The sequence below is a fragment of the Panicum virgatum genome, chromosome 6K, assembly GCF_016808335.1.
Source record: "Panicum virgatum strain AP13 chromosome 6K, P.virgatum_v5, whole genome shotgun sequence".
NCBI lineage: Eukaryota > Viridiplantae > Streptophyta > Magnoliopsida > Poales > Poaceae > Panicum > Panicum virgatum.
Window position 1 is genome coordinate 45,829,041 of NC_053141.1, and position 27,032 is coordinate 45,856,072.

At 42.6% G+C, this 27,032-nt stretch overlaps 2 protein-coding genes and 1 pseudogene across 2 annotated transcripts; all 3 read right to left on the reverse strand.

Moving 5' to 3' along the window:
- Positions 1 to 504: 504 nt before the first annotated feature.
- LOC120713021 (ADP-ribosylation factor GTPase-activating protein AGD3-like) lies at positions 505 to 11,376 on the reverse strand. Its single transcript, XM_039998979.1, has 19 exons — positions 11,332 to 11,376; positions 9,939 to 10,015; positions 9,745 to 9,845; positions 9,369 to 9,439; positions 8,712 to 8,774; positions 8,580 to 8,624; positions 7,088 to 7,153; positions 6,958 to 7,005; positions 6,771 to 6,866; positions 6,648 to 6,689; positions 5,556 to 5,771; positions 5,340 to 5,471; positions 5,002 to 5,223; positions 4,829 to 4,915; positions 4,416 to 4,751; positions 3,854 to 3,996; positions 3,664 to 3,757; positions 1,264 to 1,760; positions 505 to 1,066 (listed from the first exon to the last, which is right to left on the reverse strand). The coding sequence occupies exons 1-19, from the start codon at positions 11,374 to 11,376 to the stop codon at positions 952 to 954; spliced, it is 2,496 nt and encodes an 831-aa protein (XP_039854913.1). The 3' UTR covers positions 505 to 951.
- Positions 11,377 to 14,706: 3,330 nt separating this feature from the next.
- Positions 14,707 to 16,786, reverse strand: LOC120713022 (annotated as a pseudogene).
- A 4,285-nt stretch (positions 16,787 to 21,071) lies between these two features.
- Positions 21,072 to 26,923, reverse strand: LOC120713024 (OVARIAN TUMOR DOMAIN-containing deubiquitinating enzyme 1-like). The gene is made up of 8 exons (XM_039998981.1): positions 26,378 to 26,923; positions 25,148 to 25,213; positions 24,952 to 25,035; positions 24,756 to 24,878; positions 22,511 to 22,563; positions 22,290 to 22,339; positions 22,114 to 22,214; positions 21,072 to 21,625 (listed from the first exon to the last, which is right to left on the reverse strand). Exons 1-8 carry the CDS (start codon positions 26,888 to 26,890, stop codon positions 21,353 to 21,355), a joined length of 1,263 nt encoding a protein of 420 aa, XP_039854915.1. The 5' UTR covers positions 26,891 to 26,923; the 3' UTR covers positions 21,072 to 21,352.
- Between the last annotated feature and the right edge of the window lie 109 nt (positions 26,924 to 27,032).

Below are 27,032 nucleotides of genomic sequence, written 5' to 3' on the forward strand. Positions count from 1 at the left end.
ATTTGTTCTTGATGGGTCACAAATGCAATATTGTAATGGGGATCTTGGAGTATCACACATAGAGAAGGACAAATTATCAATCCCAGAGCTCAATGGCCATCTTTTGGATCACACAACCTTTCGTAGATGTGTTAGGATGTACTAGTTGCCAATTGGTGCAAAGCTAAATAGTGGAATGAGACTTCTTGTAGATGACAAATCCTGCATGGACATGCTTGATGAGATAGGTTCTAGTGGGGCTGTGGACATATACACAGAAACAATTGAGTTGGACATGACTACCAATGAAGGTACAGATGATATTTCCTACCTCCGCTGACTGGGATTGCTGACGAGGACGCCAGCGTGGCGCTAGACGACAAATCAGGGACGAAAATGACCCGGTCACGAAAGTTGGAGGACGAAAACGGCCGATTTCGTAGTTGAGGGACGAAAGTGAGCTTCCGCGGATAGTTCGAGGACGAGTTTGGCTATTCCGCCAAAACAAAACTCTATGAGAGCATCTCTCGGAAAATAATGCAATCTATTTTGATTGAGCAAGGCACAACTGCCTTATATGTCCACACCATAGATCACAATGGCACATCTCGATATGTACAATCATCTTTCATCAGAAGGGCAGCTACTTCATGAAGAAAGATGACCAACTCCATTTACTACAAGCTTACTACTATACATCATCTGCAAACAAAACCAAATCTCTTGCCATATCATTAAATAAGGACCGCTGATTCTAACGAAGAAAAAATGGATAAAAATTAAGAACAATAGGCGCGCCATGTTAAGGAAGCTCCATCCAGAACGACATATACATAAATTGCTTTCACGCCACAAACTTGGATTATCTGCAAGACAAGCTGGGACCAGGCGGAACTGGAGCCATGTTAGTTGAGTCGACCACACCAAGAGGGGGGGGGGGGGGGTTGATTTTCTGAAGGTGTGATTGCAAGATTATCTACTATGGTCCTCTAACAAAATAAGAATATCTTCATCGCTTGTTCCACCATCAATTGCATACTGTAATGCTGTTCTACCATCTCGATCCATGGCTTGTGAATCGGCCCCTCTGCACAAAAACACAAAACACAGAAATGAGATGTGCATTTGCATTTTTGCTGCTTTCCAGGATCATTCCCAGTCACCAAGCAAAACAGAGCTACGATGATATATAGTGTCATACTAGCAGTGATTCGCATCAACCCTTTTGAAAAAGCAAACATGTAGTGCGAGATCAAATTCTTGAGTTATCATGTTCTTGCATACCTGGAGAGGAGAAGCTTGGCATGCTGATGTCTTCCTTTCAAAATGCAGTGATGAAGGGGTGTCCGACCCTTTGAATCAGTCATATTTACACTAGAGCCATACTGCAGCAGTAATTCAACCATCCCAACATCTGCGACACGGCATGCAAGATGAAGCAAGGAGAAACCTTCACAACTGTCCTCCATGTCATCTGTGCGTGAACTTGTGCTAGCAGGGGAAAGGGGCTCTCTTGGAGAAATCTTGTCATGAGAATTGCAATCGAAAAATCTAGGACTTCCATCAGGTGTCAAAGCTGTTTGCTCTAGCTGAAGTGCTTTTCCAAGAGTCAAACATGAACTAGAAGGCATATCTCCCCAAACAAAATTTACGTTCGCACGTGATCTCACAATGAGACTGTATGCAGCTTTCTTGTCATTCGCAGCTACACTATTCCACATCTGCTGAGCTAGGTGACTCTCATCCATGCTATGGTTCCGTATGAATTCTTTGTCTACATACTGGAATATTCACACCATAAGGAAAAAAGGTCAGCATACCACATTGGGATATATGATCCTAAATATATGTTCGAATTGAAGATCTTCAAACAGGCCTATATTATACACATGAAACCATGTGATAACGGTATACAGAATACAGATTATGGTTCATGCAGTATGATTTTCAGATGGTTTCATGGGCATGCAATCAAGTGATTGTTGATGACCATTTGGGTAGTCCTGAAAGAAACTTGTTATGAAAGTTCAAGCATCCAAGAATGCATCCCCTCTGTCACAGGCTCGCAGCTAAGTGTTGAGACAAAAAAAAATTTATTGAAAGCTAGTTTTGAGACAAGCTAACTTTTATCTAGAGATGGCAATGGGCACAAATCTGCTGGGTTTAGCCATCCCAAACCTGTGCCCATGAAAACAACCTAAACCAAATTTTTTTAAAAAACATACCCATGATGGGCATAAAATTTTACCCAAACCCGAGCCCGTTAGGTTAACAGGGTACTCACGGGTCACCCGTGCTCGACAACAGCCCTACATAGTTGCACCTCTACCATGTTGGCAGCTTGTTAATGGCCAGTGCATACATGTTCTTCACATGATGAATCATGCTTCAATTTAAGCATCCAGCAGAGGCAAGTTTAACATAATGAGTAACAAGTTCATAGTTAAAAAAATACATAATGAGCAACAAGTTCATAGTTAACCGCAGGAAGTATTGAAGGGAATAAAACTAAGTAATGAGTTCAAAACTTCAAGTGACCACAGTATCATCAAGTATCAAATTCACAAAATAAAATGACAGTATGCAATAGGTTGGACCGGGTTTAAAAAACACATGGGTTTACAGTTCGAGACTTTGAGTACTATAGGAATGAACCTGTGCCCATAAACTTGGGTCAGGAGATTAACCCATGCCTATACCCTAATAGGGTAAGAAACCCATCAGGTTTTGGGTACCCATTGCCATCTTTACTTTTATCATCTGACAATGCTGATCATAATATTAATAATAAATATGTAATCGGTTGAAGTTAGAATAGTTTGACTGAAGACATTCTTGAATGACACTTATTTTTTGACTGACAAGAGTATTGATCAAGATACCCACAAAGATGATACAGTGAGTACATCAGTGTTAGTTTGCAGGTCGAACCTTATTTTCTTTCTCTTTTTATCATCAATTTTGACTCTTCACATCATCACAAAGAATAAATTAGGCAGTTCATGAATAACATTTATAATAAGAAATCCGTGATGTGGATCAAAATTTATGAGGAAAAAGAAGGTGCTTTATATAAGTCAATAAAACTAAATAAAACCATCCGATCAACTCTAAGCTATATACTCCCCAAAAAAAAACTCTAAGCTATATATAGGGGCATGTTGTGTCTACAAAAGTCTAAGTTGGCCTCAATATTAACACTCTTGATTCATCTTTATGAGGTCTGGATTCTGGAATCTGCTGCTAAGATCATGGAATAGGTTCTTGCGAAAAACAGTTATAAAAAACAAACACACTAAAAAACATATGTAGTAGATCATCAGGATCAGGTGAAATTTTATTATCACAAGTGGCAAGGTAAGCAAAGAATTTCCTATGCTTCACAAATCTTTGTGCAATGAAAGCTAATTGTATGACCTGGGAGAAACAGAACCTTTAAAAGGAATGAACATGAAGCCTTCTTATATGGAAAGGACTTAGATCAATAAAGGTAGTCCAGAACTGGCAGCACAACCTAATTGGCAATGCCCATATCTAGACTAGAGTTCTCTATGTAGTAAACCATAAGGAGTCATAATATAATCATTCTTAGCATTGGGATCCTTTGAGATAACTTGGTTTAGACATCCCATCCATTTGCTAAAGAAAAAAGTAATACATGCAGTTGCAAAATGTGGTGAGTACCTTGGCATGAATAAACTTCTCTTTGGCAGAGAAAGCATCTTTGTGTTTAGGCTTTCTAACAGAGAGGTATTGTGATGAGTCCGATCCATCAGCACTGCAAAAGAAAACAAGGTCGAAAGTTTGTTAATTGGAGAACAATAGAGAAGACAGCGAATACTTTACAAAGAAGCTCAAAACAATATAATATCACCTTAAATTATCATCAGGACGGCCATTATTCGATGAAGGTAACATCTCTTCCCAAATATTATTGACAAACATGTTGCCTAATGACTGAAAGAGATTGATTACAGATGGCTCCCAAACTCTGACATCAAGTGTCAGAGATCTTACCTGAGATGAGATGCATGTATTTTAGTTACTCTTCCGCATCAAAATAAATCCTAAAATAGCAAGGGAAAAATGATACTCATCTATACCTATCCTAAAGTTAGAGAACAATTTATTTCCGCATATGGGCACCTAATATATGCGCATAGGAGAATTTTCATTTTGATAGAGAAGTTTTGACGCTCCTTTCTAAGGAAAAGTACAATCATGTCCATCTCTAAATAGCGAAAGTGTCACATCTGTAGATGTGATAGCACCAATGCACCAGAGCCCTAAATTAGGTGATGTCATGCACAAACTGAAACAACTTGTAGACTTCAAAGACTAAATGCATCCAGCAATCAATCTATATGCATGATCCATCAAGAGAAACAGGCATTTTTATATAAAAAAAAGTATAACAGATAAAGTTTTGCAGTTACCTTTGATATATGCACTCCAAGATTTCTGTGCACCCCAGAACACTCTATGCACAGAAGGGCGCCAAGGTTTAGAGATGCCCAATCAGGTTCTGAAGCACCACAGTCAGCACATATATTGTTGCCATCGACTTTCCTAAGCAAGTCAATTGGTTTGTCAGGTTTCACGTTGGTTCTGTGATGATGTGTGCCTCTAACATCATGCTGCCCATTTGCAGAATACTTCTCCAGTATTAAATCATCGATTGTGGCTGTTTCAAATTCCACTGAACTAGTAAAGGAGCTACTCTCACTGGTACTCCTGTCATGGCCACTGCCCTTAGGGCTTGACAACAAAAACTGAATCGGAACAGCGGAGTATTGGTAAACTGAATTCAATAAATCAACAATCGAAACCAAGATTGTCTATTACTAACCTGTTCTGGGGATTGTGAGGTCAGCAGGGAGGCAATAACACCAGTTATTTTTTCAATCCAATCCATCTGATCTACTGCACTCTCTGCCTGTTTAAACACCAAATGTGTTCATTAAGTATGAAAGACTTAATTATATTCATTAAGACAGTCTTCTCCATAATTTCATGCTATACCTGCAGTGTGTAGACCTTTGTGGGTGAAATAATTCTGAAGCAGAACCTCAGATCTGATTGCTCTGCATCAACCTTAATGGTTGATGTCAACAAATTTACAGTATGCCGTGCAACAGACTTATCATCATGTATAATACCATGGTAATGAGAAGAGAACAATCTGCTCAACAACCCAGAACCATGTTCAGGGGGGTTAACGCCTCTTTGGATGGAACAACCACCCTATAAGATCAAAGGCAAATGGTTGGGAAAAGGATAGGATTGAATATATCATGTGTGCATAAAAATATCATGCCAACTTAATTATTTCAACGCCAAATGTTACAATGGAGACCTACAGGTGGCCTAGTAATTTGTTTGCGATAGTAGTACAACATTCCTCGACTATCAAGTACGAAGAACCTTCTTTTCCAGTCAGCTCTCAAGTTTGATGATCTCTTTGAAAGGTAACCTTGACGAATGGTCTGAACCTGAAAATAGTACATCGCGATGTTAACTTTCTTTCATTTTAAATTGCCATACTTGTTTTCCCCCAGTGGATCGGAATGTCTTACCTTGCCTTTTGAGGCTGTTTGCATCACTGCTTCAATCATTTTATGTGAACTTCTACCAATTGTCTGTATTCCATCACCATTGTAACAATCACTCAAACCATTTACAGTAGACCGACTTTCCCGGTCTATCTGCCTTTTGTACTCATGCATCCTCTCTACAAGAGAAGCTTGTTCCTTGTTTGCCCTTTCTCTTGATTGCTGAGCATAAGCAAGAACCTGCAGAAGAATTCAGAAACAGGTTAAAGGAAAAAATCTTCATTATCATATTATAAGTCGTTTAAGTAAAAACAACATTGAAGAGCAATTAAAATTGTGCTCATCTCAATGAAACAAAGCCTAACTAAACAAATATCTGTTAGAATAAGATTCCCAGACAGCGCAGCAGCATAATAAACTTTTGGTTATAATACTAGTAAATAACTATGATAAAGGTGAAATGGAAAAGCAACATTGACTTAAGAGTTGTCAATCAAGTAGGGTGTAATCAGTAAGCCCTTAGATAACAAATTCCCTATTAGCATGGCTGGTTGGCAAGGCAAAAGTTTTGGCTCTAATGGCAGTAACATAACAAGGAGATTCAACATAAAGAGAGAGTTAATCAACGGGGTAAGCACCAGTCAACCTTCTATATAATATATTACACCAAAATCGATAGAGCCTGCTGTTATAAAAAAAATTATCCATGTAACAAAATCTCTTTCTAGTGTTCCATTCCATGTAAATATTCCTTATAGGAAGTGGGGATGACTTAGATCCAATATTTTTGATCGCCAAAATTTGTTTCCACATAAAGAACAACGTCAGTAACTCAGTATATAGAAGTGACTGCAAAGGTGCAGAAAGCAATGAAGAACTGGACCCATGCGAAGGTCACTGGTGCTTTGTGTGGAGCACAGTGACAATGAATGGCAGATCAGCCTCAGAACTTCCTGGCATACAGGACAACTAGTAAACAAGTCAAATCGTAACTTGAAACAGAAATGTTGGGGCGTAATATTTACATGTTAGAGCTATGTAACTACTGGAACAGAGCATTCAAATGTAGAACAAGCTAACAATACTATAATACAAGGGAAATGTTTAAAGAGTTACCTGATTAATATATGGCTCCATTTGATGCAATAATTCATATCCCTGATGAACAGAAATTATAGGATTAATCTCATTTCGTGCATAACATAGCTACACCACAAGGTAAAATATACAAGACGGTACTTGTTTGAAATATCGAAGATGTGAGTCCATCGTCGCACTAACAGCCTCCAAAAATTCAAATCTCTTCTTTGATTCGATGTGGGAAAGCGACGTGACCTGACAGATTGACATAGATATGGCAGACAATGGCATGATAAGCCAAGAGTGAGAAACTAAGGAGAAAAATAAGGGGCAATGCAGCCTGTACCAGGTTGAAACGAGCCTGCTCAAATGAAGATCTAGCACTGTGGAGCTCCTGGATATTAACAGATGCAAGTTAGTTAGGAGGAGGGGGGTTGGCAACTGCCTTAAAATGTTGAACAAGAAAGATTTTTTACATCCTCGATCGCAGTTGTTATGTCCGGCCTTGTGCCTTTCTTCAATGATAGGTACTTGTCACGAATCTATAACCAAACCAACCAGTTCACAAGTTAATAGTATACTCACTAAAAAATTGAAATTAAATAACATTGCAATTATGCAACAAAGCAAGTATTGCAGATAAATTATGAAAGAACAGCATATCAGCAGAAAAGTCTGAAAACACCTAGCTTAGAACAATTATCAACTGCAATCAGATAATTCGCAATCAATCGCCAAACAGACATCATAGAAATCGTATATACGTTATTGCCCGGAGGAAACCCACAAAATATTCATGCTTGAGGAAAGAGGAAAGTCCTTGCCTTTATTTATGACACGAAAAATAATGAATAAATTACGAACATTAAACAGCATAATAAGATAAGGAAAATGTTCAATTTACTCCCTTCAAGTATAACCAAATTCTGAATAACCCCCTAAACTATAACTTGGTTCAATTTACCCCCTAAACTATGCAATTTAGTTCATTTTACCCCATAATACAATTTGTCCTTTTTGTTTCTCGATACACAAGTTGAATTTTAATTTCAAATTATGCAGGGTAGTAGTGCACATCACAATTCATATTAAAAAATTGTTATAATTTTTTCGTCATTATTTTTCATATAAGTTTGAACTCCAATGATTAATTTATAATTGAATATACTAATCTATCAATATAATGATAAAAGATTATGATGTATTTTTTCTAACATGTGTTACGATGTGTACTATCATCGTGTAAAATTTCAACTTAAAACCCCACCTATGCATGGAGAAATAAAAAGGAAAAAGTTCAGTTTACTCCCCTCAACTATAGCCAAAGTCTGGATAACCCACTAAACTATAACTTGGTTCAATTTACCCCCTAAACTATACCATTTAGTTCATTTTACCCCATAACACAATTTATCTTTTTTGTTACTCCATACACAAGTTGAATTTTAATTTAAAATTTTGTAGGGTAGTAGGGGACATCACAATGAATATTTAGAAAAAATGTTATAATTTTTTCCCATTAGTTTTCATATAATTTTAAACTCCAATAATTAATTTATTATTAAATATTCTAACCTATCAAAATAATGAAAAAAATTATGATGTATTTTTTCTAACATGCGTTATGGTGTGTCCTATTATCTTGTAAAATTTCAACTTAAAACTCCACCTATGCATGGAGAAATAAAAAAGACAAATTTTATTAGGGGGTAATTTGAACCAAAGAGCATAGTTTGAGGGGTAAAATGAATCAAAAGATAGTTTAGGGGGTTATCCAGACTTTGGCTATAGTTGAGGGGAGTAATTTAGACTTTTTCCAAATAAAAAAGACAAATTGTATTAGTGGGTAATTTGAACCAAAGGGCATAGTTTGGGGGTAAAATGAACCAAACCATAGTTTAGGGGGTTATCCAAACTTTGGCTATAGTTGAGGGGAGTAATTTAGACTTTTTCTATAAGATAACTTGCCTGGTCATATGCAAGGCTAGCCTTGTCAAAACGCTTATGAGCATCCTGAAAATGTATTAAACAGAAATTTGTGTCATTCAATTATCCTCAATGTGATTTCACGGTTTTGTGTTAATAGCAAAAAACTAGTACCTTCACATCATGCAAATCAATATCCACAAAATTCAGCAATCTGTCATTCAGCATGTGCTCAACCTGCCACAAAACAGAATCAGAAATCAGACCACCTAAATTAATAAAAGTTCGATATACCATGACATGAGATAAGCTGGATTTTTGACAAAGGGACATCGAATGTCACATGCCACTCTAATCATAGGACTTTGTAGCTGCAACATGAAATGATGCTAGGGAGACCAAGTTATTACATGAAAAGTGTACAGAAAAAGGAATGAGAAACTTAAAGTAGCATGATAATTCATCGCCATTAATATTATCTGTTAAATCGCAATGACACATCGATATTTCAGTACTGATTGTATGACCATGCGTTAACAAGGTGGAAATATAAGCCACATTCCTATGTTACGGCCACAGCAACCGACCAGACTACATACTTGAAAAGGATCACAGAAGTCTTTAAGAAATGTCTTTCTGATGTTTACCGATTGAGACATCTGAAGTAACAGAGAAAAACACAAAAAGTAGAAAATATGCTCGAAAAAAAGACAAAAAAAAAATCAATCAATGCACTCCAGGTTACATTGACAAGCATCTAATTATCAGGCGAACATTAGAGTTTGGCTTCAGCAATGCGTATAATCACATTCTAAATAAGACATGCACTACCTGGGAGCGCAGAACTTCCTTGTATGTCCCAATTTCTCTCAAGGCAATTGTAAATTTGTTCATGACAGGTCCTGGAAAGGAGGCAAACATTCAGTATGATTAGTAGAGGAACTGACAACACTAAGCTCCACTCTACTCTTATGTGGGAAATGTAGGGAATGAGAAACAAGTAAAACAAGTCAGTTCAAAAATGAAGGAACTCAAATAAAGGAACAGTGAAAATGCTGAAGAATGAGTCATTATTTTTTCCATGCACCACGACATGGTTTCCAGAAACTATGCAAATATGGAAGAATAAAAAAAAGTTCTACTGCACACGCAGATAAGTTTGTAAATGCTATTGCAATAATCAGGAGAAAAGGATAGCATGACTAACCACCAAAAGCAACACTAATTGGATCATTGTGGCCTCCTCCAAATATTTCAAGTGAGCTTGCAAATGCAATATCTCCATCATATGCTTCCCCTAGTCCTTCACTGAAACAAAAAAAAAGGTCACAAAGTAGGGGAGTCAGCTCAACCATACTCCCCGTAAGGTAATACATTAGTGAGCTTTGAGTGATCACTTACGTATACTTGCGGCAACCTTTATGGAATTTCAAACATCTCTCTCTCAGCAATTCAGCACTCTCCTCAAGTGACTGTATCTGTTTTCAGGACGACAAAAAGGTACATACAGTTATTCACAATCAGAAGAGGCAAGGTTTCGTCCATGAAAACAACCAGCATTGATGATTTGGAATTGAATGTAAAATGCATAATTTTTTTTTTCTTCCACAAATGCATGCTAAATTGGATAACATTAAGGAATCTCTTTGAAGAAGCAATTTTTCACGGTGTTCAACAACATATTTCAAATTCAAAACCTTACATGAACCCATTCACAAAATGGAAGACCTATTATTTCATTTGAAAAACATCAAAATGAATAAGATGCAATATATGACACTATATTATAGAAAAATAGAAATAGTTTCATCTAGAGAAACAGAAGCTTGACCAACAAAACTACCGTGTGTAGTTCCCCAAATATTGGCAAGATACTGGTTGCGCACCAATGTGGACTGATACAGATATCAAAAAGATAAAAAAAAAGATTATATTTGCGTAGGTCTCCATTGATGTGCACTATATCCTCTTGAAAGAAGCACATTTGTTTTCGTGAAGAATTCGCATCAAAATTGAACCAACTCCAGAAATTGGATTAAGCCGTCTACATCTCATTGTGTTAAGTGTTAACAAAACTTCACATTCTGCGTCAAAATAAAAGAAATTATGCTAAAAGACACAGATGCAGATACAGTTGCAGCACTATGCACGATTAGTTCCTGTTGTCGGTTTATAAAAATGAAATCAGAAAACATTCATTTTTCTGGTTCACAGTTTGCTGCCCTGGAAAATGCACACAATCATTCTGAAGAGAAACCGACGCACAAGCAAACCTGACAAAGTGACAATTCAACAACATGCTACAATGCAGCACTGCATATGTGCAGATGCACATCACACACGCACACGGTGTGAAAACAAGAGCTACGACAATCCATGGACGAATAATAAAACGAACCACAGCCTACAATGCTTTGACCTGCCGATCCGTGGAAGCCCAACCACAAGGAGGGAATTAAGCTCTCCACGTGCACTCTCAAAAGGAAAAAAAAATGGGAGACTCTGGGGCTCTGGCCACGCGCGACGCATCAACAATCCTTGGAAGGCAGTAACTTAACAGCGCGCAATCCAGCAGCGGCCATGTGCGGCGGCGCCAACGACGCGCCCCAAAAGAAAAAACGAAATAAAATAAAAGGTGGCCGGAGACACGCGGGCATCATCAAAGCCAAGCCCGCCGCCCGCCACGACAGAATCCAGGGAGCCGCTACGATACGATACGAATCCAGGCAGCAAAGGTGAGGACTCCCGCGACCCTGGGAACCGAGATCCGGCGGGGTGGTGCGCCCCCTCTCACCTGCGTCCGGAACATGGGCGAGTCATCGAGCTTGGCGAAATACATGGCTGCCCCCGCCGCCGCCGCAATCACCGCCGCGCTGCCGCCGTGCCTCTACCTCCCCATCCGCAGCGCCCGCGTCGCCGCCTCGAGCCCCGCACCTCGGGGGCCCAACCTCGCCGCCGCCGCCGCCTGTGGCTTGCCGGGACCTCGTGCCCGCCGCCGCGCGCAGGTAAGGTGGGAAGGTAGGGGAGAGGACGCGCGGCGAGGCGGTTGGCGCCGTGTTCCCGGGGAATGGCGGCGATCTGGGCGGGCGGGGGGTGGAATTGGTCGGGTGGCTCGGCGAGAAGGGAGGAGTGGAGCGAGGTGGGATGCTGAAAATAACGGTGCGCTCCTCTCTCCTGCTCTCTCTCTCTTCTGGGGGGGAAGGGAGGAGAGAGAAAGAGAGGAGGTGGCGAGTTTAATTAGTCGTTGGTCCTCGCTAATTAACCAGGATAATTACGCGTTACTACTAATTAGCATTCGGTTTCAGGGTCATCGTGTGGGGCCGGGATGCAGAGACGCGCAAGCTCTTTTTTTCGCGAATAAGTTTATTTATTTATTTTTTAGCCTGTGCATATCGCCATCTTTTTCCCTGTATAATAGTATCAGTATATACAAGGACCAAGGAGCCGGCCGGAAAACATTTTGTTTTGCAGGAAATTTCTTTAGCGATCTTAATTATTTTGTTTAGTTAGCCATGTCAGGGTTAAGCATGGTAGGCCAGTGGCAGCATGACCATGGATGATTGGATATGATAAAACCCGGTTGGTAATCTGCCAATTGGTCGCTGCGTTAGGCATTGACGATCCTTTGTCTTGTCTCTTGGGGTGGTAATGGACCATGACTCAAGTAGTCTTGTTACAGCCCAACATATTTTTAAATTTTTTAGCTCAAAATTAATAAAATTAGAATTCAACTCTTTTAGAGCACAGTTCTTAAATTTTCTAGGCTAAAATCTAGATCGCTTTACCACCCCTATTTATCTCCGTCTTCAGACTCTTGCCAACGAAAGCGCTGGGCCCGGCCAGGACGGACACGCACAAGCACAAACTGTGCTACTACTGATGTGTCCTGATGGTTGATGGAGATGCCAAACCGGCTTGTCTACTACTAGTAGTAGTAGGATACTAGGATTTAGTTCTCCGTATGTTGCAGCTTTGTCAAAAAAAAAAACCTTTTTTCGATATTTGAAGATCACCGTGTGTTGGTGTTATTATCCGCAAATGATGGAGGCAAGCGGTCTTGGATTAGGCATCAGGCATGAGATGATCTAGCTGCTAGAAAGGGCGCTGTATACTCCACTGCCATCACGCGTCGCCGCCACTGCAATCACCACTTGCAGAAAGGCAGCAGAGGTAGATTAGGCGAGGCCGCGGCCACTAATGCGGCAGTGATCATGACGCCGCCAGCCACTTGGGAGATTATTTTCAAGAAACAATTTCAACTTCATTTTTTCACTCAACAATTCTTTTCCGTTCTTGTGCAAGTGTGTTTATAAAGAGAGGAAAAGTGGGGACACAGGTTTTGGCGCGTGGGTGGGCCCGGAGATGCTCCCCTTGCCTTGAGTTTTGGCTTTTCTCGTCTCGGGTTGCCGCCACGTGGGCCCCGGCGGCCCGTTCGGAGATTCCGCGGCCCGCTGTGCGCATGCATGATGGATGGCCCGGAACTCTCTCGTTCCCGCCAGCCCCAACCCACTCCAGCTCGCTTCCCATCAGGCCATCATCGGCCATCCACCGCCGGAGAAGAGGAAGACCACCGGAGTTGTCCCCTAGCTCCTCAAATCAAACATTTTGGATTCCCTCAAAAAAAAATATTTTGGATTCTTGTCAAATGATGTTCATGATGGCCACCCTTGCCTCCTTGAAATATATGTTAGCTGTCCATCTCCCTGCCACGCACACTCCATGATTTCTTGATTTCTGAAACTAAATTTTGCGGCTAATAAGAAGAGCCCTTTTCCCCGGACGATTGAATTGTTTTTTTCTTTTTTCCTTTTGTAAAAAAGTGCGTTATCTTAGGCCCTGTTTAGTTCTCAAAAAAAATTATACGGTATTTATCACATCGAATCTTTGGACACATGCATGGAGCATTAAATGCAATTGAAAAAAAAACTAAATATACAGTATAACTGTTTGATACGAGATGAATCTTTTAAGCATAATTAGTTTATGATTAGACACTAATTGTCAAATAACAACGAAATGTGCTACAATACCAAACTTTTTCGCGAACTAAATACATCCTTATTCTTATATGATCCAAGAGCTCCTTGTTTTGTCTTCATACGACATGAAGAAACCCGTTTGTTGTCCCCTTGCAAGTTAGATGACGTGATACAGGAAGAGGAAGCTGGCACTGGCAGGCAGGTGGGTAGCCAGGTCAAAAAAAAGAAACAAGTGCCGCAACCACCCGGCCACACCCGGGGGCGTGGGAACAAAAAGACGGATCACCAGAACGGAGGAAAACGCCTTCGTTTCTTCAGGTGCTGAAAGCGACCGGCAGTCAGCAGTCAGCACTGTACTTCAGAGTTCAGAATCTTTTCACTCCTGCCGTCCTGCAACGTCTTCGTGGCAGAGTAAAATTGGGGAATGGAGATACAGCCGTACATGTACTCATTAATCCAAGCCAATTAAGCAGATACACACTGGTTTTGTTTGCCCGGACGTCTGTCGGGTTAAAGATGTGCATTTGTGTTCGCACTAGATGTCTAATTACTTGTCGTTTTAGCTTAAAAAAAGGGCACTGAAAAGAAGATAAAAAGGTTCGCTTGGGGTCAGCTCTCCAGGCTTGTCTCCAAAATAAAAGGTTCGCTTTCTTTCTCCAATGGCAGTGGCAGGCCATGTCTTCAACTGATTGCCGTCCATGTCGCCGTGAGCCCGTGAGACGCAAATCGACTCCTTTTGCTCCATCTCTTTACCATGGAGGTTTTGACATGGATAGGCCTTGCCAATAACTTTGTGTCACTTCATGCCCAACCTATGACTATGAGTGGCCGGAGCAATACTTCCCGTACAACAAAATTGCCGTCACATCGATCCAACAAATGTTAGCGAATGCAGCTTTGCCTGCCATTTCCTACTTCAATTCATACAGAACTGTCCACTTGAAATTCCGCAGGTGGTTTGCAAATCCCTACATCGCATCAGATCTCACTAGTCCCTCAGAAATTACGCAGGTGGGGTTGATAGTATTGGCCAGCAGTAAAACCAGCAACTTTGAGAGCATGATGAGGTGCCAATCCAGAAGGACTTCGCAAGCACTCATGCATCAAGGCAAGACAAATGGACAGCATACAAATTGACCATGAAGCTTGCTTGCTATGACAAATAAAGGTAAGAGTAAAATTCACGAAAGAAAAAAAAACTGAATCACTACCAATATCAACACAATGTTAAATCATTCTAGTACAAAGAGTAAAGACGGTAAAAACGACTAAATTGAGCGAGGGCACCAGCACACAAAAGCAAGTCTCATTGCTTCCCAAGAACTCAAGTACCCTTGTTCAAGGCTACCTTTGGCAGCACCCAGGCGAAACATGACTACTGAGTTCCAGTAATTGTATCTCCTTGAGAAAGTAAAAACTAAAAAGGAAAGGTACACACCAAAGTGGCAAAGTGAATGCCACAGCACACAGGAAACCAGGTATACTAGAAAACAGACATACTCTTCTACTACTGCTGCTGTCCTCGAAGCAAAAGCACTGCTTCAGGGCAATCAAGTTACACCAACCAGGCCAAGCATACAAGTAGCTGTACCTTCATGCCAACTCATGAAGGCTCGCAGCAGATTCCTCGTTTCTTCTTCTCGCGTCGCTTCAGTACTGTTCCTTGTTCACATCGTTGAAGTATGGGTGCTCCAGGGCCATCTTCGCAGAGATCCGTCTCGCCGGCTCGTACTCGAGCATTTTCTGCAGCGACAGCAACCAAGTTAAGTTAGAATGCAATCACCACAGCATAACGCGCCCATCATTTCATGGTTCAGTACCGACCCCAAGCAGGTCGTAGCCGTCTTGGTCGAGACCAGGGACGAGTGGACAGCTTCGTGGGCTTCCACTGCGGGTACTCGTGCCAGTCGGGCAGCTTGCCAACGCCTGGCCACACCTGCTCATTCGGGGTGCCCAGCAGCCTGCCATCCAGAAAAGCAAGACGGATCATCGTCAGTATTCAGACACCCACCAATAATTTTAGCAAACGAACAACGAACAGTTGATGAGTATATATATTACTTGAAGATATGCAGGAGCTGCTGCAACTCCGAGTCCCCAGGGAATAGTGGGTTGTTAGTGACCAGCTCAGCTGCAAATTTAGCACCGGAGTAGAACATGTATGTGTCACGGTGAATTCTTTAACAAACAGTTCTTATGGACAATGCATCTCTGAGTTCATCGGAATCGTACCAAATATGCAGCCGACGGACCACATGTCAACCGGCGTGGAGTAGTGCCTGGCGCCAAGCAGGACCTCGGGTGCCCTGTACCACAGCGTCAGGATCTGCAGAAACAACAAGTTCAGATACCGCTGCGAATCGGATCCAAAGAGCAGGGATCAAGCGGAAACATCCATGCGGCTGACGGAGCCAGAAGAATTCATACCTCATGGGTGTACTTCTTGAGAGGGACGGTGATGGCGCGGCTGAGGCCGAGGTCGGCGATCTTGAGCGCCATGGTCTTGCGGTCCATGAGCAGGTTGTGCGGCTTGAGGTCGCGGTGCAGCACCCCGCGGCCGTGGACGAAGGCCACGCCCTTGCACAGCTGGTACATCAGGACCTGGGAACGCGCAGCACCACCACCCATCGGGATCAGCCACGGGTAACGCATTCGCACAAACACCTCGCGTGCTCGGGGTTGGAGGAAGGGGGTGAGAACGCGAGAAGGCACGATGGTGACTTACCTTGACGGTGGAGCGCGGGGATCTTCTCGTGGTTGGCGCGGTGCCCCCGGATGAGCTTCTTGAGGTCGGTGTCCATGTACTCGAAGACGAGGTAGAGGATGGTCTGGCCCTCCTTGTTGGCGCCCTGCTTGAGGTCGAGCAGGCGCACCACGTGCGGGTCCTGCGACAGCATCCGCAGCAGCGAGACCTCCCGCAGCGCGGTGGAGGGCACGCCCTCCTCGTCCTCGGGGAGCCGCGTCTTCTTCAGAGCCACGATCCGGCCCGTCGCCTTCTCCCGGGCCTTGTACACCTTCCCGTACGTGCCCTCGCCCACCTTCTCCAGCTTCTCGTACAGGTCAATGGCGCGCAGCCCGCCCCCCGTGGTCGTCGACGGCGCCGCCGCCGGCTTCGGCTGGTGCTGGAGCGTCGCCATCGCGCGGGTCCGGTCCTCTAGCTCTCGCGGCTGGTGTTCCACTGTGTTCGGCTGCTGGGGAGTGTGCTGCTCTTGGCTGCAGCAGCAGCGAGCAGCAGCCTAGCAGCCACACCTCCCCCTCCCCCATATCAGCCTAGCAGCCTAGCAGCCGAACGGCCGCAGCAGCCGGAAGCAGCCCGGTAGCCAGCAGCCGAACACAATCTCCAGCCACGTCACTGGAGACCAGGTCGGAAATAAAAGTGGGAGCTTGACTCATGAACACCGACGAGCCCGAGCTAACCACACTCGCCTCATACATAGTAAAACAATCTGCCACTTTGTTGTAATTTCTCGGGCAATGCTGAATCTCACATTAGACAAAATCTGCTTCAATTAAGTCTCTAATTTGCTTGAGAAGGACGCCATCAACACTATAATCAAGATCTTCAGATGTCAAACCCCGCACAAGCTCAGTCTCATCAGTCTCTAGGATGATTCTTGTCATACCCAAAAGTGCTGCTCTTTCCAAACTATAGAGGGCAGCAAGAGCTTCGGCTTGAAAAGAAGTTGCCACTCTGCATGAGTTACCGTAGCCACCCTCCAGAAAAGCCCCCACACTATTGCGAACAAGAAAACCCCATCCTCCTTTACTTGTAGCAGATTTGAAAGCTCCATCAATATTAATCTTATACAAATCTTCCGGAGGTGGCTCCCAATTTTTGGGTGTGGGCCGCATCATGCTTTTGTTTGTCTCTTTCTTAGTAAAGTCAGCCACATAGAAAGTCACCAAAGAGCAGAATTCTTGGCAAGTAATCCTTCTTTCCCCCGCGTTAATCTTGTTCCTGGCCGACCACCATCTCCATAGGAACACCACAACTTGTAGCTAGATTGCGGCTGAGAAGGACCATATTTTTTGCATCATATCTTTGCCCGACTGAGAGATTGGTAAGATTTGGCGCTGCTCCTCAAGGTTCAGCTCTCTCCAACACTCCTTCACTGCGTGGCATTTGAAAAATAGGTGCCCAGAATCTTCATCAAGCCTATGGCACATGGGGCACAGGGGATCTTCCTTCAGCCCTCTACGGAACAAATTCTGCTTGACCGCCAAGGTATTGTGAACTAGTTGCCATATAAACATTTTAACCTTGTTTGGGACCTCCATACTCCAGATCTTATCCCATCTAAAAATAGAATGCCCACCTGGCATAGAGCCTGATGCATCTCTGCCACGTGTCATCTCCCTTAATTGAACCGCCAACTTGTATGCTGATTTCACAGAGAACAACCCTTTTTTATCAAAGTGCCAAGCCAATCTGTCCTCCACATCCGGGTTCACTCTCAACTTAAGAAAAGCATTAGCATCAAACTCTGAGAAAATGTCCTGCACTAGAGATTCATCCCATGAACCAGAGCCCGGATCAATCAGATCTGCAACCTTGGACAACACTGTTTGCCCTCTATATGTAGCTGGCCTCGTATCACCAAGTGGAACCCAGGGGTCTGTCCAAATATCCACAGATTCACCATTCCCTATGCGCCAAATAATCCCTTCATTAAGCAGGTTCACCCCTTTCAAAATGCTTCTCCATGTATATGAGATCCCATCACCTGCTTCATACTGCAATATACTCCCATTAGGAAAATATTTGGCTTTTAGCACTTGAGCACATAAGCTATCTGGGCATACTAAAAGACGCCATGCTTACCTAGCCAACATGGCCATGTTGAACAGATAGAGGTCACTGAACCCCAAACCTCCATTGCTCTTCGAGAGAGTCAACTTGTCCCAAGCAAGCCAATGGATATTATTTTCTTTGTCATTTTGACTCCACCACCATCTCCCAATCATAGAATTCAGCTCATCACACAGACCTTTGGTCAATTCAAAACAAGACATTGCATAGGTTGGAATAGCTTGGGACACTGCCTTGATCAGAATCTCCTTTCCTGCTTTAGACAACAGCTTTTCCTGCCACCCTTTAATACGAACCCAAATTTTCTTCTTTATGTATTCGAAAGCTTTCTTTCTCGATTTACCAATGGACACCAGCAGCCCCAAATATTTCTCATTCTTTGCTTCTTGCACAATGTTAAGAGCTTGCCTCACCTCAGCTTTATCAATAGAGCTAGTGTTTGGGCTGAAAAGGACAGCAGATTTGTCCCTATTAACCATTTGCCTCGAGGCATTCTCATAGACTTGCAAGATCCTCCCCAGCTCCTGTGCATTCCCACTGCACGCTCGCATCAAAATTAGCGAATCATCAGCAAAAAAGAGATGATTAATCCTCGGTGCTCCCCTACACACACTAATTCCTTCAATCTTCCCATTCTCCTCTGCCCTTTGAAGCATTGATGATAGTCCTTCAGCACACAATATGAATAGATATGGTGATAGCGGGTCCCCCTGCCGCAGACCCCTATGTGGAACAATACTATCTGAATACTCCTCATTAACCTTTATACGATATCTCACTGTCGTGACACATTTCATCACCCTCTCCACCCACTGCTCAGAAAAAAAAACCCAACTTTGTCATCATTTTTTCTAGAAACATCCACTCGACCCGATCATAGGCTTTGCTCATATCCAATTTTATAGCAGCCACACCATTCTTCCCCCACTTTCTATGGTTGAGGTAATGTGTGAGTTCATATGCTAACAAAACATTGTTAGTAATCAACCTGCCTGGCACAAAGGCACTCTGGGACGGTGAAATGATCTCTGGCAGCACCTGTTTCAACCTGTTTGCTAGCACCTTCGAAATAATTTTGTACACTACATTGCATAAACTGATCGGCCTTAGATCTTTTAGCTTTTCAGGTGAACTGATTTTTGGTATAAGAACAATAACAGTTTCATTCCACCCTTCTGGCATATCTGCACCATTCAGAACAGCAAGCACTTCTTCTTTTACCTTCTCCCCCACCATAGACCAGAACTTCTTATAGAAAAGGACCGGCATACCATCAGCCCCGGTGCTTTTAATTCCCCCATTTCTTTCAATGCTTCCCATACCTCCTCCTGTGTGAAAGCCACACCCAAATTTTCATTCATTTGTTGGGTGACTCTAGTCGGGACACATTCAAGGACTTCCTCAACATGGGTACCTGCAGTGGACAAGAAAAGTTCTTGATACAGTGATAAAAGTTTTCAAGTGATTCCCCACCACCCTCCACCTTCAACTTCTTTATTGTATTCCTCTTCTTTCTTTCAGCCGCTTGGGCATGAAAAAATTTTGTGTTTCGTTCCCCCTTTGGCTAGCCAGGTAGAGTGCGCCCTCTGCTTCCAATAAATGTGCTGCTGGTCCAATAGACGATCCAGCTTGTAACGAAGCAGATGCTCATGATTTATTTGCTCCTGAGAGATAGTTGCCCTCCTACACCTCTCCAACTCCCTTCTAGCATTTTTTATTCTTTTCTCCAACGCCCCAAGAACTTCACGATCCCACTTCCATAACTCTCGCGGTGGATTTGGGGCTGGGCGTGATGGATTTGGGGTTGGAAATTTTGCCAACTTGGAACTGGGGGGAGGATTTGTATGCGGGTGGGAGCGCCGGGGGAGTGGGGAGTGGAGGAGGAGAGAGCCGTTTGAGGAGAGGACGCCGCCGAGGAGGCGCTCCAACGACTCCTTGTGATTTCGAATTTTCGAATTTCGGATACAATGAAAAAATAGTCCCGGTTAAATTCTGAAATAAATCTAAAAAAATGCGAGCACCAGTGCCCAATTAAAGACTCAAAAAGTCTAAAATAAATCTAAAAAAATACGAGTACCAGTGCCCAATCGAGAACTTGAACTCTGTGCACAGATTCTACCACAAGGTAACTTAGCAGTTGAACTACGCTTAGTCCACATTTGCATTTTGTTCATTCGCACTAGTTATCTAACTACTCGTCGTTTTAGCTCAACAGAAAAGGGCACTGGAGAGAAGAAGCCATATCTTCAACTGATTGCTGTCCATGTCGCCGTGAGCCTGTGAGACGCAAATCAACTCCTTTTTGCTCCATCTCTTCACCACGGAGCTTGTGACATGGATAGGCATTGCCTATAACTTTGCGTCACTTCATGCCCAACGACAAATATTAGCCGTACAACAAAATTGCCGTTACATCTCCCAATAGATCAATCCAACAAATATTTAGCGAATGCAGCTTTGCCTCCCATTTCCTACTTACAGAACTATCCACTTGAAATCCTTACATTGGGGATTCAGAAAAGCAGCCAAGCTCTACCATGATGCATATTGGATTTCGCGACCCATCTGAAATTCCTCAGGTAAGGATTTGATAGTATTGGCCAGCGGCAAAACCAGATATCAGCATAAGTTAGAGCATGATGAGCCAATCCAGAAGATTTCGCGAGCACTCGTGCATCAAGAGAAATAGAGAACATACAAAGTGACAATGAAGCTTGCTTGCTATGACAAATAAAGGTAAAAAATGTCGAGAAAGAAAAAAAAAACTGAATCACTAGCAATATCCACAGAACTCTGCAGTTAACACAATGTTAAATCATTCTAGTACCAGAGTAAAGACTTACAGCAGGTAGAAAACGACTAAATTGGGCGAGGGCACCAGCACACAAAAGCAAGTCACATTGCTTCCCAGGAACTCAAGTACCCCTGTTTAAGGCCACCTTTGGCAGCACCCAGGCGAAATATGACTACAGAGTTCTAGACAGTGCTTTTTCAACCACGTTCATCAAACTAACCATGACCAAAATTCACTTTGGGTAGAGAATATCATAGTGACCAGGCCGGTAGAGCAAAGTAATGTAAGGTTTCTCAGCAGCAGGAGTGGATGTCATTGCAGCATCACCCTCAGAAGCATTGGCCAAAGGGATGAAGTCATGGTGATTCACGCTCAGATTGCCAGTATCACAAGAGCTTCTGTCTAGGTACATAACACGGATTGGTACACCTAATGCATCTGATAGGGCAATTATGTGCACATGATCACTTTCCTCACCCATAGGCTCCACAGAAGCCTTGCAGAACTGCAAAACAATTTAAAAATCAGGGTCATTCTCTTAGCTGCATGTTTTGCTGAAATGTTCATGGAAATAGGGTACAGATTCAGTGAATGAAATAACTAACAATTTTCAAGCCCAAGAGTAGCTTATTTGCCCAGAATCCCACATGACAGCTGCATAAAGTTTCTTCCTATCCCAACATTTGTTACTTCAGACTTGGGATAAACTTCACCATCGGAAAAATCTAATGAATCAAACCGATGCTATTTCATGATATATAATATTTTATATGATCTTTGGTTAATGGATATCCCCTCCAGGAATAATAACTACACATGCTACAGAACAGTTTGAGTCAACAACGGAAGAAAACTTATTGTGATTTCAATCACCACAATTGACCGAGTAACAAATAGAATCAGAAGTTAGCGTTATTTCATGCACGCAAACAACCATAGATATAATTCCAGTATTCCATATTCTACATGTGACAATGAAAATATGGAGCTGACCTGAGCCACAGTTGAATTTGTCAAGCCAGATATGAATGGTTCGAAGAACTCAGACCTCCTTTGAATTTCACCAGAAGTGACAAACCTAAAGAACATGACAACTGAAGACGACAGTGTTAGATAGTATTAGCAAGATAGTCTAGCAACACACAGTATGAATATCTGGATGTACAAACCATAATCAGAAACTTGTGAATCCCTGGTTCTTTCTAGAAGCTCCTCAGGCCTAAACATGTAAGAAGACAAAATAGATTAACTAAAAAAGCACAAAAATGATTATAGGTGTTGTGTCATATTTTGTATACAGTTCAAAGAAAAGGCCTTTAATATCAACAGCTCAATACTTTTTCCTTCATTAATATGTATTTGGGAGACAACATACAACTCTGATACTTACCCTATAGGAGCTTCATGTCCCTGGAGAACACTTTCCAGCAGATCAATGAATATCTGAGCAAAATCAAATAGCACTGTTCAGTAAGGGAACCGATAATAATAGCTACGAGCATACAAAAAGAATATTCATTCCGACCACACATAAACAGATTAAGAAACACACAGTCTACAAGGTGAAACTTTCACTATCAATTTCTGTTCAAATGTATTATTTCCAATAGAAAAATATTATCTCTAAAGAACGAAATCAGCACCACACAATCTGGCACCTGATTCATACACGTCATCTCAAATTCTCAGCCGTTGGATCATAATGTATCTCCATCTCGCACCGTTCACTTGCACAAGCTGCACTCCGTCCTCTCTCCAGAGAATTCGACAGGCAATCCATGCTGACGTGTAATGCTGCGAGCCTGCAACATTGGATTCGCGCTGCACTTTACCCCCCAAGAACGATTGCTAATTGCAGGAAGGTAGTTTTATTTGCACACAAGGCTAGGTTTGAGCCAGCTTTCCTTTCCCAGTTTAGAGTTGATGCCCCCAAACGATTAGCTTTTGAAATTCACATTGAGTTCTAGCTGTAAGGCTGTTCAGCAATCATGCACAAGAGGTGTTTGTGGAAATTCCAATAAGAAAATATTCTTCCAATTTTTAGTGTGCCCTTCAGTCGTAATTTGTCTAACCAATAAAAAAATGTGTCATTTATAGGATTAGAATAGGGATAACTTTTGAAACTGGAATATCATCCTTGCAAAGCCATTCTGCAGTTTGACTCAGTTTACAGAGCTGCTCTGGAAACTTATCACCAAGTTCAATGCTCATACACTGTAGATGTTATGCCACATGCTTAACCAAAATTAAAGTGCAACATGTATCTTACCAATGCCCCTTTGCGCACCCAGTACGCATCAAGTTTATGTAATGAATAACAACCATAGACATTTGTCTAATTGTCTTAATTATATCCTCTTCTGCTCTGAATGGGCGCTGGAGTTGCATACCATTCACCTCCACCTCATCTCTGAATGGGCTCCGAATTATACCATACGATTGCTGATTGCAGGAAGCAAAGGTAGTTTTATTTGCACGAGGCTAGGCTTGAGCCAACTTTCCTTTCCCAGTTTAGAGTTGATGCTCCCAAACAACTACCTTTTGAAATTCACATTGAGTTCTAGTTAATTACGAAATTACTTTCATGATGGTCCGGTAGCATCAACTTTACGTTGCAAAACTACTTTAAACTTTTAATTATTGATGGTCAGTGCTTAAAAAGATTTGAAATAGGGCAAACCTAAAAATATACTCCATTGATACCAAAATGTAGGTTATTTTAGTTTTGTCCTAAGTCAAACTTCTCCCACTCTAACCAAGCTTATAGAAAAATGCACTAACATCTACAACATCAGGTTAGTTTTATTGAATCCGCCTTGAAATGTCTTTTATGCTGCATTTATTTGATATGTAGATGTCAATATATTTTTTCTATGAACTAGGTCAAACCGTCAAAGGTAGATAAATTTGACTTAGGCACAACTAAAGGGACCTACATTTTGGGATAGAGTGAGTATTTGTCATCAGAGGGAATAAACTTATATTTTGTTTCCAAGAAAGTTTGATTTCTTACAATTCCACGGATACTAAAATGACCTAGGTCAAAGTCATCAGAAGGAATAAACTGATATTTTGTTTCCAAAAGAGTTTGATTTCTTACAATTCCACGCATACATTAGTCAGCAAGGTTCAAGTTATTGTGATTCTCAACTACTCTTATCTCAACTGAACTACAGCAGCATGAATCCAGCCACTAAACAGTAAAACATGAGTTACAGGCATCAGCTGCCTTCTGCCCTAGTAAAGTAGCAAACTGTCTGAAATATTGTGTCTCTAGTTGATAGCTTATGACCTTTCGAATACAGGCAGATTAGTAATACTGAATAAACTAAAACAAGTTTTATCTTAGTTAATTTTCCACATAAAAGCAGCATATCCACGAGTCTCAAAGGATTGACGAGAAGCATCCACTACAATAACCCAAACCAATCCTGTTATAACAAATACAGACATCAGAGAGCTTATAAGCAAACTCATCCAAGCATCCCTAAATCATCTCGAAATGATTGTGGTACATAAGTGGACAAACCCACAAACAGTCAAAAGAATATAGAGCAGATAAACAGGAAAGACACGAAACCAGAAAAGTAATGACTCAGGAAAATGTGCAAAAGTCAATCGCTGAATAAACTTACAGAGAAGAAATCTTCAAACGTGAACTCGATATATCCAAGAGACAGGAGAGTCTTCCTGCATTCCTCAATTTTTATCATGATGCGATCGACCTCAGCTTTGTCTTGTGTCTCTAGGATGTGTTCCTGGACGTAAATGATAAGGTGAGAACATAAAGATATGCATAATAACACTTTATGAAAGGTACTCAGATAATACCAAGTAGGAAAACATAAAGCTTCGATAGAAGCAGTTTCCATCTCCACGTGTCCGTCTTAAAGCATCATATTGTTCACCAAGCAACTGCAGACCAAGTACAAGACTACATGAACAAACTAGAGAATGGCATGCTAAAAACAACAGATCGACATAAAATCCAGTAATTACATATTAGAATAGCCAAACACACAGGGACCTTAATTTTCTCCTGTAAAATTGGGCTGCCAGACTGAAACTCAGCTGCTAAAGAGGAGAGAGGTTCCTGCAACATTGAAAAGATGCATGATAATTAGTATGGAAAGCGCCATGATAATCTGAATACATTAGCCTTCATAAGTGATAAAAGCTCATATATGCTTTTGCATCACTTCGAAATGGTGCCTAATCATCACCACAAAATGCACTTTATAACAAATCTACCACTTTTAGAACCAGAAGAAGGTCATGTCCCTTTTTATTGGAACAAGACACCAAAACACCTGTTCATACATTTCAAACAGACCACCTACTAACTCCACGCACCTATGGCTACACCAACCAACAGGTGACGATCAACAGCATAAGCAAACCAGAACCTAACATAGTCCTGATACAGAATAAAAGCTTTTGAAGAAGCCCTGAAACTTCTTTTCCGCAAAACAATCTCAATCACAGTTTACTACTTGACTTAATTAACAGACCAAATCTCAGCATATTATTTCATGTACTAAAAGAAACCTGTGTCAGGTATTGGCTAGACAATAAATCAGTGTACGATAACTGAGTATCGAGAATAAACACAGCAAGCAACTGTTCTGGAAATGACCAAATAGAAACCATACAAGTCAGCAGGGTACAAAAACTCCCTACTATCCAGCTTCTCATACAGATAACCCTATCTCAAACTTTTTTGAACATGAAAAAGAATAGCATACTTTACTGGCAACCCTGTATGGTCTTATGCCAACTTATCTGATAAATTTCGCCTTGTTTAAATCATACAAGTGCACCGGTTTCTCTGTACAGTCATTCCCTATCAACCAATAGCTAAGCTAGAGGAGAAGTAATACAAGGTTCTCACTCAAATCACACATGTCGAGTGATACCCTTTTCTTTCGTCCTTGAACAAAGCATAATAATATGAAGTAATTACTCCCTCCCTCTCATAATCTCCGAATTCCCGTTATGCATGCTTATCAACACAGCTCAACACCAACTAACCAACACTCAACTGCACTGCAGTACAGTACGTTTGACAGCACCGAGCACCCCACCAGACTCATAAAGATGACCCCGACTGGCATTTTCAGTAGATCAGTGCAAGCGCGTAACACTAAAGCCTGATGAGGACCCATTCCACCACACGGCGGGCTAACCAATCAGTTGATCGCGGGCAGGAGAGGACGGTGGGGAACAGAGGGGCTCTCTCTCATACACACACACACACCTTGTCACCAACGCACGGCAGCTTGGGCCCCTCGGGGATGTCGAGGTCGGCGTCGCCGCAGCAGGAGCTGTAGTAGTCCCTGCCCATCGAGAGCTCCACGGACACGGGGTCCGAGCACCCGCCGAGGCTCGGGCTAGGGTTAGGGTCGGGCCCCTCCCCTGCTCCTCCTTCCGCGGCGTGCGGCGCCGCCTGGGGGACGTCGCCCATGGCCGCGTCCTCCTCCTCCCCGGGGATCGGGGGCGCCGCGGTGGCGTCGGGGGCTGCCTCGCCGCCGTCCGCCGCCTTGCGCTTGCGGGCGCTCGCGTCGGCCGCCTCGCGCGCCAGCTTCGCGGGTCGGGGGTGGGATGTGGCGGCTTGGATTCGGGGTGGGGGGGGGGGGGGGAGCGGAAGCCTGCTTCTGATCCTGCGGTGGCGTCTCTTCCGAGATCCCGGCGCAGGTGGAAGTGGGCCGTGTCGTTTTGCGGATAAGCCCTCGGATTTACCATTTACGTCCAGACCCCTGGAACCGGACATCCTCGCGTGAGGCTGACATGTGGGGTAGCGTATTTCCGGTCCCACCTGTCACGGAGATAAGGTAGAGAGCCATCTCCTATTGGCTACGGCCTGCGGGCTGCCCCCACACCGTTCCCGCACGCCACCGCCCGTTCTGGATATA

Bases quoted from the DNA above. Each gene is read 5' to 3' on its own strand.
- LOC120713021 (XM_039998979.1), bottom strand. From the start codon at position 11,376: ATGTATTTCGCCAAGCTCGATGACTCGCCCATGTTCCGGACGCAG. The intron at 9,846-9,938 runs GTAAGTGATCAC...TTTTTGTTTCAG, and splicing joins AAAGGTTGCCGCAAGTATAC to TGAAGGACTAGGGGAAGCAT. The intron at 8,625-8,711 runs GTACTAGTTTTT...ATACATTTTCAG, and splicing joins TTGATTTGCATGATGTGAAG to GATGCTCATAAGCGTTTTGA.
- LOC120713024 (XM_039998981.1), bottom strand. From the start codon at position 26,890: ATGTCCGGTTCCAGGGGTCTGGACGTAAATGGTAAATCCGAGGGCTTA. The intron at 22,564-24,755 runs GTAAGTTTATTC...GATTTTGCTCAG, and splicing joins CGTTTGAAGATTTCTTCTCT to ATATTCATTGATCTGCTGGA. The intron at 22,215-22,289 runs GTTTGTACATCC...TGTCGTCTTCAG, and splicing joins TTCACAAGTTTCTGATTATG to TTGTCATGTTCTTTAGGTTT.